Source organism: Anoplopoma fimbria, chromosome 13 (assembly GCF_027596085.1).
Source record: "Anoplopoma fimbria isolate UVic2021 breed Golden Eagle Sablefish chromosome 13, Afim_UVic_2022, whole genome shotgun sequence".
In the NCBI taxonomy this organism is placed as follows: domain Eukaryota; kingdom Metazoa; phylum Chordata; class Actinopteri; order Perciformes; family Anoplopomatidae; genus Anoplopoma; species Anoplopoma fimbria.
The window spans coordinates 6,897,535-6,914,356 of record NC_072461.1 but is presented as its reverse complement, the minus strand read 5'-3'; the positions used below and the strand labels follow the sequence as shown (position 1 = coordinate 6,914,356).

The following is a 16,822-nucleotide window of genomic DNA, read 5'->3' as shown; positions in this document are numbered from 1 at the left end:
TTGTGTGTACGCGCGTGCATATATTTGTGTGTGAGTGATACCAGAGATAGCTCAGACACTGACCCGTTCTGACATGTAATATTATTCTGCTGCAGGAGATCGAAACTGATAAGGAGGAAAATCCATAGTGCACAAGAAACACCGGTGACAGAGAGGAGTTAGAGGTTTATTGTGAAAGAGAAAAAGGCCTGAGAGAAAGAGCGAGAGAGGTAGAGGGAGAGCGGCGTGAGGAAAAGGAGAGAGGGAGCATGACACTGAAGGGAAAAAATATATAAGTTCTCAACCTCACAGGAATCAAATATAGCAAAGGGACGGGATGGAAGGAGACAAACGCATCCAAATAAATCAAACGGAGACAGAGAACAAAAGATGTCTGAGCCTGACTGACTCATGGGGTCTGTAATCCCATCATGGCCTTCCAAATAGCCTCCAGCTTGAAAATACTATTCCAGGTACTGCTCACTGGGTTCCAAATATATTTGTCAGTATGAAAAGAAATCAGAACAAGTTGAACTTCTCCACCAGAGGGATTTGTTAGGTAATTGTCTCCTAGCCATTAAGTGTTTTACAGGAAAGCCAGGATTAGATTTTAAATCTCCTCTTAGTAGACCTTATGAAAAGTGTCTGAGAACAAGAGATAATTTACTTTAGCCTTTGACACTTACCTTTTGTCTTTATGTGACAAGCTCCAATGTAAAATGACACCTTAGCATTTTTTTCTGAAAGGAAGCACTTAACGTACAGGTGGATAAAACCGGTATTTGACTAAGTAAATTGAGGTAAAGTTTTCATTCATAGTACTGTGTTTAGGCATCATTAAATAATACAATTTGAGTTTCAATGGGGGTTTAAACATGCAATCAAACATGGTAACAGTGTCACTGATGGTGCCACTGCAGCAGGAAGAAAACATCCTCGTGTCAATGCAGCTTGGAGAAAGGGACGGACATCAGTGTACCACTAGAGTGCACCCTGTAGCCTTTAACTCAATGTAGATGAATAAGAGACTGACAGAGGGTGCAGAGAGGGAAAATATAAAGAGAGGTGGAAAAGGAAAGAGAAGAAATATTGAGAGGGCGATAAAGTTCCCAAAAAAAAAAGAGAAGTGTCAGAACATATAAGGACAGTAGCGCAGAGATTTTCATTTTTTTCCGTGGTAAAGTGAGAGACTGGCAGGGGAGAAAAAAAAATCCTCAAATCCAGAGAGAGACATTTAGAATGGAGGGTCTGCCTCCGTCTTGCGTTCTCTGTCATTGCTGCTGTGCAGTGCTGGCTTGCTGCAACTCTGGAGGTGTCACCTCTGTCATGTAGAATTTATCTAGAAAAACTAGATCCACTCTCCATCCCGCTTACGACCAGCCCTTCATCCAGCTCTGTCTCCTGTCACCCCTCCCGGCTCACACTCGGCTGCAATAGCAAAGCAACCTTATTTATATGAGTTATCCATCACAGAACATTCCCAGGCAGTGGCTACTCAAAGAACCATCGACCCTAAAAGCTACACTGGGCAACATTGATAGAAATAGTTTTTCTCACATTTGCTCAAGTGAATAACATATTAACCATCTCTTTTACTCAACACAATTGTGCCAGGCTTACTTGTGTGTAGAAGGTTGATAAACCAAGAGACATCATTTGCACCAAATCCTCCCAGATGAGCTGATGCAACCTCCTGATCACCCTTCTATTTGTTCTGATGCTGCAATGGCAACACTAGTCAACAAGCAAACAGCAGACAGGTACTCTTAATGTCCCAGCATGCTGTCTGTCAGTGTGTCTGAACATGCACTTATTGAGAGCATCACGCGTCAGCTCTGTCAGCTCTGCATCACGCTGCAGGCTCAGCTGGTCTCCTGGAAATTGCTGCTGCTGTAGTGATACTGTGGTCACCTTTTAGCTGCTCTGTGGAAGCTGTGATGTGATACTGATGTACACACACGGTGGAACTGATAGTTGGCATCACTCCCTGTAGCCAATCGGTTGAAAACAACAGAGTTTGACTTTGGTCTTGTTGGCCTGGCATACATACTGTTCCAACTGTAGTGGTAGATATCATAAAAAACACACACTGTTTTCTCATATATTGCAATGATGACATTTTCAAAGATGGTTTGAACTCGTCAGCATATCCAGAAATGTCAACAAATGACACTGTGAGGACATTTTCCTTCTGTACCACGGAGCTCTATGATAGTGACTGAGCTCAATGCTCACCTCCCTTTTTAAATCCTCAATATTGAACAATGTCTTGCAGCGGAAATGTCAATATTTGATTATTATTATTATTATTATTATTATTTTAGAACTTTTTCATACTGTTGAACATTCAAGGGGAATTTTGTCTTTGGTGCCATAGTCAATAACTTCAATATATATGCTATATTTAAAATCAAGAATAGAGAATGGAAATGGAAATATTGTACGATTTTTAGATACTTAAAGCAATGTGATAGTTCAAATTGATTGAGAAATTGCTAGTATTTAAAGCTCATGGAAAAATGTCAGTCTCTGTTGGACACTTGATGACTCCTAAATGTTAATTTTAAAATACAAAGGATATACAAATTCCGTGAGCCTTGCAATAAAGATATGAACAAATGTATACAAAACTAAAAATGACAACAAAAAAAAAGATGCCAAACAGAATTAGAATGCCAAACAAGCCAATTCAGTAATTTCAGAGGCTATGTGTGTGTGTAAATCTGCTGGTCTCAAGTAGGTAGTTATGACAATGAATGCATTCTAAATTTACACACACACATACATAGCTCTGCTTGGCAATAAAAGTCTGACTTGTGCATGATCCTGGACACACAACTAATTAGTTATATGTGCTCAATAAACACCTCTGCCAACAAACAACGTATGTGACTGAGTGTTAATAGTTGTGTGCTTATATGCCGTTATGTGCTGCATTTATCACATCATTTAAAAAATACCACCAGCCACTTTAATCACTCCTCCTCTCACTTCCAACGCTTCCAAATGTTGGCTTCAGTTCAAGTCTAATATATTCTAGAGGGATGAGGGATAAACTGAGACCCTCACTAGAGGAGAGAAGGGCGATGCAAACAGAAAGCGGGGTGCGTGCAAATGAGATGCAGCAGTCAGATATTTATGATGCCGGGTAATCACCAAGGGAATTAAGTATTTAACCATGTGCGCATTCTCTGTGTATCGTTAACATCGTTTAGATAGATTTATCCCTTATCAAGACAGACGACCCGGCTGAGCTGTGTGAGCTGTATATCAAAACCTGACTGAGGCTGAGTTGTGTACAATGAGATATACTATAACCAGAAGAATATCCAATTTAGATAGGTATATAGATAGATATACTTTATTGTCTCCATGGGGAAATTTGACTTAAATTTTAAAAAGCTGGATCTGTCAACACGTATCGACACACAACACCAGCAAACAGAAAATATTAGAGTACACAAAATACAAATAAACACCTTGAGGTGGTTGTCTACCCCAGTATGCCCTCTGTACCCTCTGCTTATTTTAGGCTACTATTTAAAATTCCAGTTTCATAATTTGCGGTATGTATTAAACACAGTACCAGGTAGGGGTGATGGTTTACAAGCAAATGCAAAATTCTTACTGGTACTGACATATCATCAGACAATTTTTAACGATTTTTCCCTGATTTAAAATATACACATTTTATCACAATTGTGCATAAATAGTGTGAGTTTTGCAAAATACTAAAAAGAAGAAAGAAGAAACCATGAAGGCAAAGGAGCATGAAAACTTTTGCTGCATTGGTGAAGCCTTGTGTATTAATCTATTTTGGAATTTGATGTAAAACATAAGAGCTGAACAACTAATTGTGCTTTTATTGGAGGACACATTTTGTCTGTCATCCTTACTGGTATCATCACATGTGCAAAGCAATGTGACATTAGCTGCCTATGTTATTCAGTGACAACAGCACCTGCACGCAGCATGCTGTGCCTTTGTCACATGACTTGTTTTATGATTGGTTTGGACATTTAGCATAATGCTGGCAGCAATGCTCTCAAGTAAAATTGCTCTCTGGGAGGGCAAGGGTGCATGGCAATTATTGAGGTGTGATCAAACCACGACATTCACCTGGTTTTCAGGGCTAACCCCAGCTGTAGTCATTGCAGAAAAGAGGCTTAATATGATTGGTTAACCGTAACATGAATTACACCAGTATCTGAAAGATAAGTTGTACTGTAGAGTGAAAAACTGTGGTGATTGAGAAAATAAATAATGGATGTGACAACCAAAGACTGATGTCATTTTGGCATGGGGTTGATTTTTACAATACAACCAAATCAAGTGTGTTGACAAGTTCAAATGTGGGGCGGCTGTGGCTCAGTGGAGAGCAGGGTCGTCCTCCAATCAGAGGATCGGCGGTTCGATCCCTGGCTCCGGCAGTCCATGCCGATGTGTCCTTGGGCAAGACACTTAACCCCAAATTGCAGGCTGTTCCTGCGGTGTATGTATGTGTATGTGTATGAATGTTAGTTAGGGTCCTGATGTGCAGCTGGCACCTTGCATGGTAGCTCCTGTCATCAGTGTATGAATGGGGGTGAATGATTAGTAACGTAAAAGCACCATTTACCAAATGATGGCTTGATTGAAAATTCTATGCTCAGAGTAAAGAATAATTTCTTTGATGTTCCCTCCATACTGCACCTGGTCCTCCGTATGCGAAACACATCATGGCAGCCATTCGACTCCAATGATTGTTTTACTAACCACAGAGATTATACACGTGTCAACGGTGCTTTGTTTGGAAGTGACAACTAATTAAAAGCTAAAGACCTACCTTGCGGATGCCTTCTTTGGACTCCTCGACATTATTATCTCCTCCTCCGGTGCGGTTAATCATCCGCCACATCTGGGAGTACATGGGATCTCTCTCAAAGGGGTTCATCGATTTGGAACGCACCTGGTCGTATACTGCAGAGTCCAACACTGTGCCATAAGGCAAATCTGTCTGCTTGGATAAGTCCTGGAGGGACCTAGGGAGAGATGAGTAGTGACAAGAGTTAGAATTTGCATTGTTTTCATCACTAAAAGCACCTTGCAGACTCTGCCTGAATGGAAAGCACCATATCACACACAGGGCTCAGTTCATCCACTGGGTGGGACTGTTGTGGTGATACTGGAGCCATCTTTTAGCTGTTTGGCTGCTTTGGTGGCTGTAGTAATGATGTCACAATACCCTGTTTTCAACAGTATACTCTCTGTGCAACAAAGTCTTCACAACCCACTACATTGCTATTTCATCTGCTGCAATGATGACACTTTCTAACACGGCTTTGGACTGAACGGACTGTCCAACAAATGAGAAGTTGATCCTTCTGTACATTGCCGGTCCATGGTAATGAACAAAAAACAATATGACTCCATGCCCACACATTATCTCACCTTTCTTTTCAAGCTGTGAAAAGAGTTATTATTCACAGAGCTCCAAGGGTAATTGACCTGGATTAAATCTCTTACTGTGGTGCTTCTAGCTTGGCACTCTTATGTTTATATGAGGGGACGTGGAGAATGATCAAGCCTTTGTTACGTTCTTGGTAACTCCCAGTGTTGGCTGACTAGACCTAGAGAGGGGATGGGCATCGGACAGTACACATAGAGTATTCATGAAGTGGCCAGCTGCACTCTGGTCCACACTATCTCTTCCCCATAAATGAATGATTTGGATCTAAATTGTCCACTGGCCAACAGTGGCACTTGGCAGCAACATGTAATTGACATGGAATAAAAATAGAAAAATGTGAATTGGCAACGACCAACAAATGTGAGAAACAATTGGGGTGGAAAGCTGTTTTGACAGCAGCACTCACTCAGTTCCCACTGCTGACCAAGATGGCTTGGCTAACTGCACACAGTTTAAAACTACAACTATAGAGACAAAGTGCATAATCTGAAAACCACACCCAAAAGATGGGAAAACAATCAGCGCCACAATGTGCAACCAAGGGCTGAAGCGCTAACAAAAGGCCTGTAGTTAGATAAGAACATCAGATATCAGCATGTCAAAGAATTATTTCACAGCAGTTTTCAGGAATTTCACTGCTGTTTTTTCGCAGACAGAAGTGACAAGGGGGCACCTTCACGCAAAAAAATTCAATAGAGAAGGAAGAATTGTTTTACCCTCCGGAATGGGCGGGACTTAAATGTGGTTTATCTCTACATCATGAAAAAGGCTAACTAAGAAGCAGAAATGAAAATAAATAAATAACACAAGTCAGTATGTCTTGTTACTTTAATCTTATTATTTCTCTCTCTTTTCCTTTCTCTCTCTCTCTCTATCCCTCATCCAGAAATGGCCACCTCTGGGGGAATACACAAGCTATTGTTAATTGCAATACAACCGTGCTTGGGTTGCCTCTCAAAGACTTTGGCCGCTGAGAAATGTAATGGAGAACCATTACAGGAACTAATTACTGTTTGTTTGTTAAATGGCTGCAACATACCACCCATGGATTTAAGAGACTTGAGAGATTTGTGAAACAAAACATTTACACAAAAACACTCAACATGCCCTGCTTAATAAAGAACAGCAAGTGTACTGTATCTTACTTCATTAATTTAGTTGGTGTACACCTACAAAGTAGATTTGACAATGAGCAAAATTATAAGTAGGTATTGTCGCATTGTTAAAAGGCTGCCCACCCAGACACACGCATAAGAAATAACACATTCAGACTTTTTATGGAAGGTCACAGCTCTTGCGATAATTCTCTCTCTCTCTGATGCCCTCCTCAACTATCTCTCTGACTCGCTCTGAAAGAAAAAAACAAAAAACCTTTGAAGATTTTAATGAACTTTGCCGGGAACATGAATCTTTTATTGCCGTCAATTAATCTTTGGCCTTAATAATCTCCCCTCCCCACTACTCCCCTGCGAATATGCACGCCTGTCAGCACACTCTTTGACCAGGATTCCCCCTTTGTGAATTGGTTTCACTGGGTAGTAACTCTGGGCTTGTTATTTAATGGTGTGAGTATGTGTAAGAGGCAGCGCTAGCGGGTGAAAAATGTCATGTCAGATGAGTTTAGATTTTATAGAGATCAAAAGAAAGATCCTGATTAAAACGGCTACATGGTAACACAACCTACGTAAATTCCCCCAAACAGGGCACACAGGGTGTTTGCAATAATTCAGTTTTAATCAAACACTATGAAATGTTTGGATTTTAATTAAAAACACAGACATTGGTTGCCCTCACATGTATTACTCTGTGTGTTGTCTAATGGAGATATGCATATATGAATTATGTGCTTAATTGTCTTTTGGGTAATGTTTTGTGTGAATCTAAAGTGTGCATGTGTGTATGTGTTGGCTCACACTTGCCTTGCTGTCCTGTGTGTATGCTACCTCATTTTGCAACCAATTATATTACCCCTAAGCATCCCAATGAGCAAGTCAATGGAGTGAACAGCAGCTGAATGAATCCTGTGACAAATACTATGTGTGTGTGTGTGTGTGTGTGTGACAGAGTGAGAGAGAAAGAGAGAGACAAAGAGAGATGGAGAGAGAGAGAGACAGAGAGAGAGAGAGAGATAGAGAGAGAGACTAGGTATTGATTAATTGCATGGTAATTAGTGTATAGAGTATGTGTGTGTGATCTCTGGTTGTCCCTGCATATTTGGTCTTCTGGTTGTCTTAGTTGAAAGCTATTGATATTAAAATGCTCTAAGGAATGCTAATAAACTCTGTAACCTTTAAGGATAATATGTAGATATAAACAATATATTACTGTTTTTTCAGCAGTTTTTAATAAATCCTGCAAAGACTTGTATTAGAAATAAGTTAAGAGGCAAATCATTCCATTTGCGGAGAGTAAAAGGATGGGCTTTTGTTTTTTCAGAGTCCGATAGACAAAGAGTATCTTGACTTTGTTATTTTGTGGGGAAATTCATTTTGGAAAAGGCACTAGAGCCTTGATCAGTTCATTAACTTTTTACAAATGGCTGTCGACACACTCCAGACACCATTGCAACCCTGAACAACAAGCAATCCGTGCGGACTGAAGCCAAAGCCTGAAGAGTTTTTATTTTTTCCCAAACAAGGACAATAGCTAAACATGGTCTATAGATAGGCTAGCTACATTTGAAGACTGCTGCAGTTTAGTTTGTATATGCGTTATATTTAAACATTGATGGGACCTACATAGCCATATATATGCCAATTTTCTTAGCATAATATTTAAGTATTTAGAGCCGGTTTCATTATTGATTATTGTTTTCTATATGTTATTGATGGTCAATCTGAAGCACTAGCATTATGTGTTGCTATCTCTTTAGTAGATATGTTTACTGACCAATGTACCATTGGGACGTTTAGGTTATTGTGGCATGTTTCTTGTATCAGGCTCTGTATCACGTCCTGATGTGATTGTATCGGCCCAAGTCTGTTATCTGAGGTGTCTTCCGATGCTTTTGAACTTTGATACCAGGGTATTAGGTTCATATTCGTCTCTGTTGCTTTTTCTGACTGAGAGAACGAACATGGCGAGGAATTTGTCAGGTAGGGGGATATTTTCTGGCATCCTTTTCTCTAGCTTCACTTTAGTTAACCACTTTATGAAGAACTTTCTATCTCCCTGGGTTTCCCTAACAGTGTTCTGATTGGCCTGCTGTTCAATGAAATTGGCTGTGTCTTCATCATTCACCTCCACAAATCGCTCCAGACTCAATATCCTGTTAGCCAAACCAGCAAGAACCTTCTCACCAGCCATCTTGGAGGAGAATGAAAAAACCCAGGAAGGGTTGCTAAGAGGAAGTGTGTTGTTTTGCTAGGGACAACTTCAATGGAAGGAGGGCATTGGCTGTTACTTTGCAAGCAGTCTCAGGATTGGTTAATGGAACAGGGCGATACGGATGCTGGATTTTCTCGTATCGGCCCAGCTCAGAATCCTGTATTGCCCTCCTGGATTTGAATTGTATGTAAAACAGTGTATGTATCATTCTCACTGAAATATGTATCATGCTGGGCCAAAAGCTGTGTATAGGGCCATTTTTGCTCGTTTGTTGATAAAGTGTTGCTACACTCCCCTTCTCACCAACAGAGGGCGATACAGTGATAAAGCCCTTTAGAAAACCTGCAGACTTCAATTAACTAAATGAGCTGCTGATCAATGGGAGCACTCTACTGTTTCAGCTGACCACTGGGATGTAACAGACACTGCATGCATGCATACAGAGAAGTCACCAGCCACTATGATGCCCAGATACAAATACACACACACACACACACACACACACACACACACACACACACACACACACACACACACACACACACACACACACACACACACACACACACACACACACACAAGCCCACATAACACCTAATTGACTTTATCGGCATCATTAGCAACCATAACATATGACACCTGCTGTGTGGGATTGAGCCAGGAAAAAGGGCCTTTTTTTTTATCCTCAAACCCTCCATCCGTCTTTCAATTTTCCCATCCTGACCAATTCTTCCGCTCCATCTCTCTCCTCTCTCAGTGCCATTTGCTTTTCTCACATTTTTACCCCTTCAAAATCCATTTCTCATCAACTCATCACCGCGACCAAAACCCTTCCTCTCACTCTGTTCCGTGCTCCCTTTCACTATCGTTTTTTCTCCCCTTCTCTTTATTCCCTCCTAACCTCTGCCTCACTCTTCTCTTCATGTCTTAATCCATCTCATCTTTTCTTCCACCTTCCTCCTCCTCTTTATTTCCACTTTATAATGTTTTGTCCCTCCTTCTCTCTCTTTGTATGTTTCTCTCTTGCTCCCTCTCTTTGCCACTCTTCACCACCAGCCCTCACTGTTTTCCTAAAGGATTCACACTGAAATTGAGGGAAAACATCCAAGCGTGAAATAGTCCAGTGAGGGTTCTGAATGCTCACTTGTTATTTCATTTCCAGGACGAAACAAGGGCATTAATACTTAAAAACCCTGTCTGTCCTGACAGCTCACTGAGAAGCTAAGATGAGCGATGCCTTCATCCTTCCCGGCCTTCTCTTCCTCTCAGAGCATTTGCTTGCTTGCTCTTTTCCACACTTAACTAATTCACTATCTCAATCGCTTACTCAAGAAACAATTTGCTCTCATTCCAATCTGCCTAATATGTTAATCAAGTATTCATCAGATAAAACTGCACGCTAATCACAACATCACTATCCTCCTTTTTTTCCTCGCTCGGCTCACTCTTTTCATCTCTCAGTTGAGGTTTTGTTGTGCTTTACGACGACTCTAAGTTTGTTTTGGGTATCTTCCATCTCACCACTCACCCCACCACCCATCTTTGGAGACCCAAGGCCGTGTGGCTGCTGCTGTTTAGGTGGTAATTATGCTACTAATGACCCCAGAAGAGTCAACACATTAAAGATAATGCATTAAAATTTATGGAAATCCTTAATTAGCTCAATGGATACTGAATGAGGCGATAAACTGTGAGGCACTCATTAATGACAGTAAATTTGAGCGAAAAAACAATAAAGGAAAATTAAAATAAGTAAATAGATTCTTTCCACACAATTTCCAATAGATTAGACAGAAGGAATTGGAATAGGGGGGGGCAGATCGTATGCAGAAGAGAGGGTGGAGACAGAAATGAATTAAAAGGAGGAGGTCTACCACAGACCGAAAAGAGAGGAAAAAGAAGAATGACGTAGAGACAAACTGACTGAAACAAATGAAGAGACAAATAGTGATGAGATTTAGAGAAATAAATGTTGTTTATTCCGAAGCCAAGCACAATTAACTGTGGCACTGCCGGGCATAGCGGATGCTTCGGCATGCTGATTAGTCCAATGAGAGATGAGCGTTTCCTTGTGCCACCAGGAGAGAAGCAGTCACACATATTATCACAAGGATAGATAAACAGAGGGCAATACTGTGAGGAACATGCAAAAAACTCTCTTATCTTACTTTCTTTCACACTCATTCCCTCTTTCTCTCTCTGTTTCTCCTCATCTTCCCTATCTTCATCACTGGAAACACACACACACACACACACACACACACACACACACACACACACACACACACACACACACACACACACACACACACACACACACACACACACACACACACACACACACACAATGATAGATCCAAACTTGAGGCAGACAGGAAATTACTATCCTGCAATGGGGTGAAGGAGGAGGGGAGGAAGGATGGAAAGGATAGGGAAGTAATTGTGTGTGTGTGTGTGTGTGTGTGTGTGTGTGTGTGTGTGTGTGTGTGTGTGTGTGTGTGTGTGTGTGTGTGTGTGTGTGTGTGTGTGTGTGTGTGTGTTGCCTCTAATGCATTACACCTGCCTGGTAGAATGGATTTCCACACTGAGCAACAATCAAACACACTAGGGAAGACCGCAGCGAGTCTCTGTGTGTTAGAAACGATAAGTCATGCACGCACAGCTGCACACAAACTCTCCGGTGAATGGGTGTGAGTGAACATAAGTGTGCTCGCATAGTTGCATGCATACATACTTTTGGTCTTTTACACTTAGTTGAAGGGATTCAGTTTTTGTATCACGAAACTAATGTCAAAAAGTAAATGAAACTAATGAAATAAGAACCAAATTTTGCAGCACAGGTGACACCACTGACAGCAGAGGACAAAGTCTGGCGGATACTTACTGTATGGAGTTCTCAATGCGCGAGATGGTGAGGAAGGCTGCTAGGTTAGCAGTATACGAGGAGATGACAATAAGAGCAAACATCCACCAAACGCCCATCATCATCCTTGTAGCTAGAGTGGTGTAGGGAACCTCTCCACCTAGACAGAAAGAAGGACAGAGAGAAAGTTAAACAAATGCACAGAAGAAAAGGTGCCACAATAATGTATACAAGCAACTCTTAGCTGCGACAAGGAAAAGCTGGTAAAACAGCAAAGCGCATCCTGAAAGATTATGTTCGGATTAACAGATCTGATCTGATGCTTTGGCAAGGATCTGATCTTCACATAGCAGCATAAAGTGGGAGGCACTGCAGAGAATTCAATCTTTGCTCTTCTAGGAAGACATCAAAACAACACATCTTTGAGGTATGATAACATTTATATATTGAGGTAAAGGTGCAGACTGCCATCTTGCTGCCCTGAAAATGTGTTAATATACAATCACTCTCAAAACGCCAGCAGGCACAACTGTTGGGAGAGCAGTTAAAAAATGTAACCTGCCGTTGCAATAAATTCTCCTGACAAACGTCTTGATCAATCCGAACAGAATGTGTAAATACTTGTCAAGCCATCCCATTAGGATTTAATGCTGCCTGGAGCACATTACAATAAAAATTGGCTTGTCCGTCTTCACATATAAAACCTCTTTATCCCTGTCTTGTGTTATAAACAGCTTTTTTTGTGGCCTTTTTCTCTGAAATCTTGTTATGTTACAGTAAAAAGCTAACTGCCTCGGCATTCTGTGAGTTTTTGAACATGGCTGTCACTCTAAACCTCACAAAGAAATATTGTACTTATTTGTGTATTAACTAGAAAAGAAAAAGGCATATGTGTATCTATTGCTTTTTTAGATTGTGCTCAAGTAGATTGTGGGCTAGCCTTGCTACACACACACATATATGCAAGATTATTGACAATCACACATACACATTTAGGTATGCATACCAAAAGTACACATTGGCACACAAACGCACAGGTTACTGATTGATTTGCAGCCAGTGAGCTCTTCCTCACTGCCTTCATTGAAGCCATTTAGTAATAAGTCCCATTCATGCTTGCAGCAGGGGTTCACTGTTACATCGACTCAGACCAACAGGCGACGCTCTCCTCTCTCAAACTTCCTCTAGTCCAGTATCAATAATATATTTGAAGCCCACCTAATCCCACATTCCCTTTATCTTGCGCCCCTTGTCTTTCTCCATTGTATGTCCCACTTTTTCCATCTTCCTTTCAGGTCCCTTTCTGCATTGCCTACAGCATTTGATGTAATTTAAATGTGTTATCTTGCGCCCTCTCTCTTTCTGGATTTACTGTATCCTTCTCCGGCATTACATTTGCTGTTGACATCAAGTTTTACCACGAGCCTGAAGGGCTGTACTCTATATATTCAGATTCAAATAATCCTGTTGCATGTTTGACTGCGTTTTAGGGGCTGTTCACAAGTTGCGGTTAAAAACGCATGGAAAACGGCAGCCATGCTGCTTTCATCCTTTTATCCCAGGTGCTTGGGGGGTTGTGCTCCTGTCGCGCCTGCTATTACTAAGTAACCAAAACCTGGTTGTGCTCCTGTCGCGCCTGCTATTACTAAGTAACCAAAACCTGTGTGCTGCGATGATGAAGTTGAACTATTTTCATCTCATGAGGGAGAAGATGTCACGCCATGAAAAATAGGCCCTTGGGAACACTTGAGTCACACAACTGCGTCACGCTCCCTTTTGACCCAGCCTTCCGCCTATTTATATTGACAACAATGGATTTGAGGGTGCAAAAAAAGTGTCGCGTAAACAGCCCCTTAACATCACATATGTCTATCCTTTTATGTTGTATATACTTTTACGCAATATTATGTGACATCTTGAGTTATTTTATATGTTTTTAAGATGTGCTGATCTTTTATGTTTCTTTGAGTGTTTTCCCTGCAGAGAGCCACATGTACAGCACTGTGGTCAGCTACCAAAATTAACTTTCTTTCTGGAGACAGAATAGAAAATAAAATTAAATTAAAAAAAATAAAAAAAACGATACAATACAAATAGAAAATAACGTAAAGTATCTGCCCTAGTTTCCAAATAGTTTTCAGAGAATACAAATACAGGCAAACAATTAAAACACAACAAATATGTAGATAATATTTTTGATAAATTTCATGCACTTAACTATTCATGATAAATTACAGCAGATATCCCAGTGGGAAGATGAATTTAATCATTCACAAGAATCAATGCAACCAGCAGGCAAAGACGCCTTTTTCTCATAACTTTGCTTCCAAAAGTTTACAAATATATGCCAAACCGGGACTGCAGTATCTTGGACTTGAATAGCTTCTAAAACATGACCTTTGTAAATGATTTGAAGATTTGGGGTTACATTCTGGCAATATCCATGGAGGACTGATTAAGATACCAGAAAAAAAGAACTATGTTGAGTCTCAATTTTCATGTTGATTTCTAGCTGCAGAAGTGACTTTTATAAAATATTTAATAAAGCTGGGAAAATTACGTCTGAATGTCCCAAAATTTGTAAGTGGTCAGACTTTGGTATTCTTCAATTTTTTATAGATTCTCTCTGTCCCTGGACAATGCGTAAATCAAATCAAGATCAACTACAACAGACTTTTTGAAAAGGTAATTTTGTTTCCAGCTCTAAATGTGTCTCTGTGTGTGCGTGTGTGTGTGTGTGCGTGTGTGAGAGCAATAGAGAGACAAAGGTAACCTTTTTGCAAGATATAATAAAAATGTGGATTTATGAAGCTCAATAAAACTAACAGAACATTGAGAGGTGGGTTGATAAGACCCTTGAAATGGTTTACTTGAAGACTGGTCTGGCATTGATTTTTAAAGTGCCAAAATGTCAGAAAAATGTCCAGTTTACTATGTACTCAGACACACCGGCTCTAGAAATGTTGATAAAATAGTGTGTACAATAGTAAATGTTCCTGTCATGCTTTCAGTGTCTGTCTCACTCTAAAACAAAGATGGTTTTGTGGTGCAATTCTTTACCTTTCAATAACTACTGTTGGCCATTTAGGTGAGCCATAGTCTACTTCACAAAAAGACCGAATCTTCATGGGGAAAGCTAAGTCAAAGGACCACTACCTTGGTAAGCTTTCATAGTGACACTGTGACATTGTAATCTTTAAAATAACATATTTTCAGAACAGGCCCAGAAATCTGATTGGCTGTTAAGGAGTGCTGACCTCTAAAATCTGAACAATCAACTGGCTCAACGGATACAAGTGCATTGTTTTGACAAAAGTCAGCATGCATTGTAAGAATAAGGAACTTTTCTTCTGTAGGGGCTCCTTCAATGAAGCTAACCCGGACTACTAAAGGAAGCCAGTGGTGACTCTTCTCTATGGGACTGAATAAGTTAGACTTAGAATAAGTCTTCAAGACACCTTTCAAGTGTTGGTATGGTTGCATTTCTGAAAAACTCAGGGCAAAGATAAGACTTTTGCATGTGTGTATGTTTGTGGATTCTAGAGGAGGCACTGCTAGCATGAAACAGCTTTTGTGGATGCCAGCTTCAAAGGCACCCCATTGTGTCCCCTCCCTGTCCCCTTCTTGCCATAATGTATCTCCATGCTTCCCCTCTCATTCTCTGCTGTGCTCCCCTGTAGCTGCGGGCAAACAACGTTTATCCATTTCTTAAAACCACCCTCGAAAAGAGGAATCAAAAAAAGTGTAAACCAATGTTGCTGTGTCTAATCTTTTCAATGTTTTCCTTCTTGCCTCACTACTATGAGCAGACTTTCTTCCTGTCTGCCTCCTTTGATTGACCAAGTGAGTGGATTGCTGGATGTCTACATTAAGATGGTTTATTAGATATCTAACAGGTAGCCTGGCTGTGTGACTGACTGACTGGCCTTTGAGCTACCCGACAGACCTGCTTCCTTTTAATCTTGTTTATTTGAACAATCATTTTATATGATTGTGAGCTTCACTTGTTTCTTTTAACAGGAGTCATTAGATTATCATATTTTATTAGTAAAGGTGTGCTTAACATGAATAAAGTTACATAAAATGTAAAGCTGCCCAGTTCCACTACACCACTACACAAGCTGCAGTCTCCCACTCTTGGCCGCTAAGAAGTTTGGCAAGTAATTAGTCCTTCCACCTCTTTCTAATCCTCTCGGTTTTTATTAAAAGATTCTCTCAGACTTTCCCTCTATCTCCGGTTTAATTCTCATCTCCTATCTCCCTGCCTGTTAGCTCATGTAGCTAAAGTAATACACAAACACAGATGAGTGTGTCGCTGAGTCACAGAGAAAAAAGGAACAAGTTGACTAATGGAGGGAAAAAACAACAAAAAAAACAACAAAAAATCTTGTAGTGTACAAAAATGACAATTATGTTGAGATTTAATCCGAATTAACTTGTTTCAACCAAATTACCCTGATACAGGTATCAGAGTAATGGGGTTTATAGGATAAAGCATATTATGGAGGGCATTTTATTTCTCTTGATTGCAATGGCGCAGTGTTAAAACTAGCGATAACCTCTGGGTCTGAAAAGTGAAGCCATTGTGGAAGTGCCTTAAAACCAGCATTCTTTCTAATGACCAGCAGGGGCGACAATAAGAAGTCTGATTGTATAGAAGTCTATGAGAAAATGACTCTACTTCTCACTTGATTTATTACCTTAGTAAACATTGTAACCATTAGTTTATGGTCTCAATCCCTAGTTTCTGTCTTCTTCATTACCGTATGATGTTCATCTAATAAATGATGGTCCCATTGAAAGTAAAATAGAAGATATGCAGGGTTTGCTGATGTGACTGACAGGTCACTACCACGGTGTTGTCTGGTCTGGGAATCATCCGTGTTTTTATCCTACAACTCTAACCCTTACATAGTGTATTTTTAGTTCATGTTGAAGTTAATTGTAATATTTTGGTTGAAATGTTTTTTCAGCGTTCGGTTGTACTTAGCTTCACCCTCTAACTATGATGCCGACAGCCAAAAGGCCCAACTTGAGGCTTCAAAACCGTAATCTACAAACCAACGGGGGATGTCACGAGTACTACGCCCACTTGTTATATACAGTTAATTGTTAAAACTACTTTAGTTGTCCAGTTAGGTAATGTAGTGAAAAGAAACATAGAAAATGTACTAACACTCGGTGTACACACACACACACACACA

General features: G+C 40.4%; 1 protein-coding gene across 1 annotated transcript in view; it reads right to left on the bottom strand.

The window, feature by feature from the left end:
- grid2 (glutamate receptor, ionotropic, delta 2) overlaps positions 1-16,822 on the bottom strand; it is a 442,237-nt gene that overhangs the window by 52,837 nt on the left and 372,578 nt on the right. Inside the window, exons 12-13 of the mRNA XM_054611388.1 lie at positions 11,640-11,778; positions 4,805-5,000 (exon numbers count right to left, since the gene is read on the bottom strand). Of these exons, the coding sequence (XP_054467363.1) occupies positions 4,805-5,000; positions 11,640-11,778 (335 nt within the window). The remainder of the gene's footprint in view (positions 1-4,804; positions 5,001-11,639; positions 11,779-16,822) is intronic.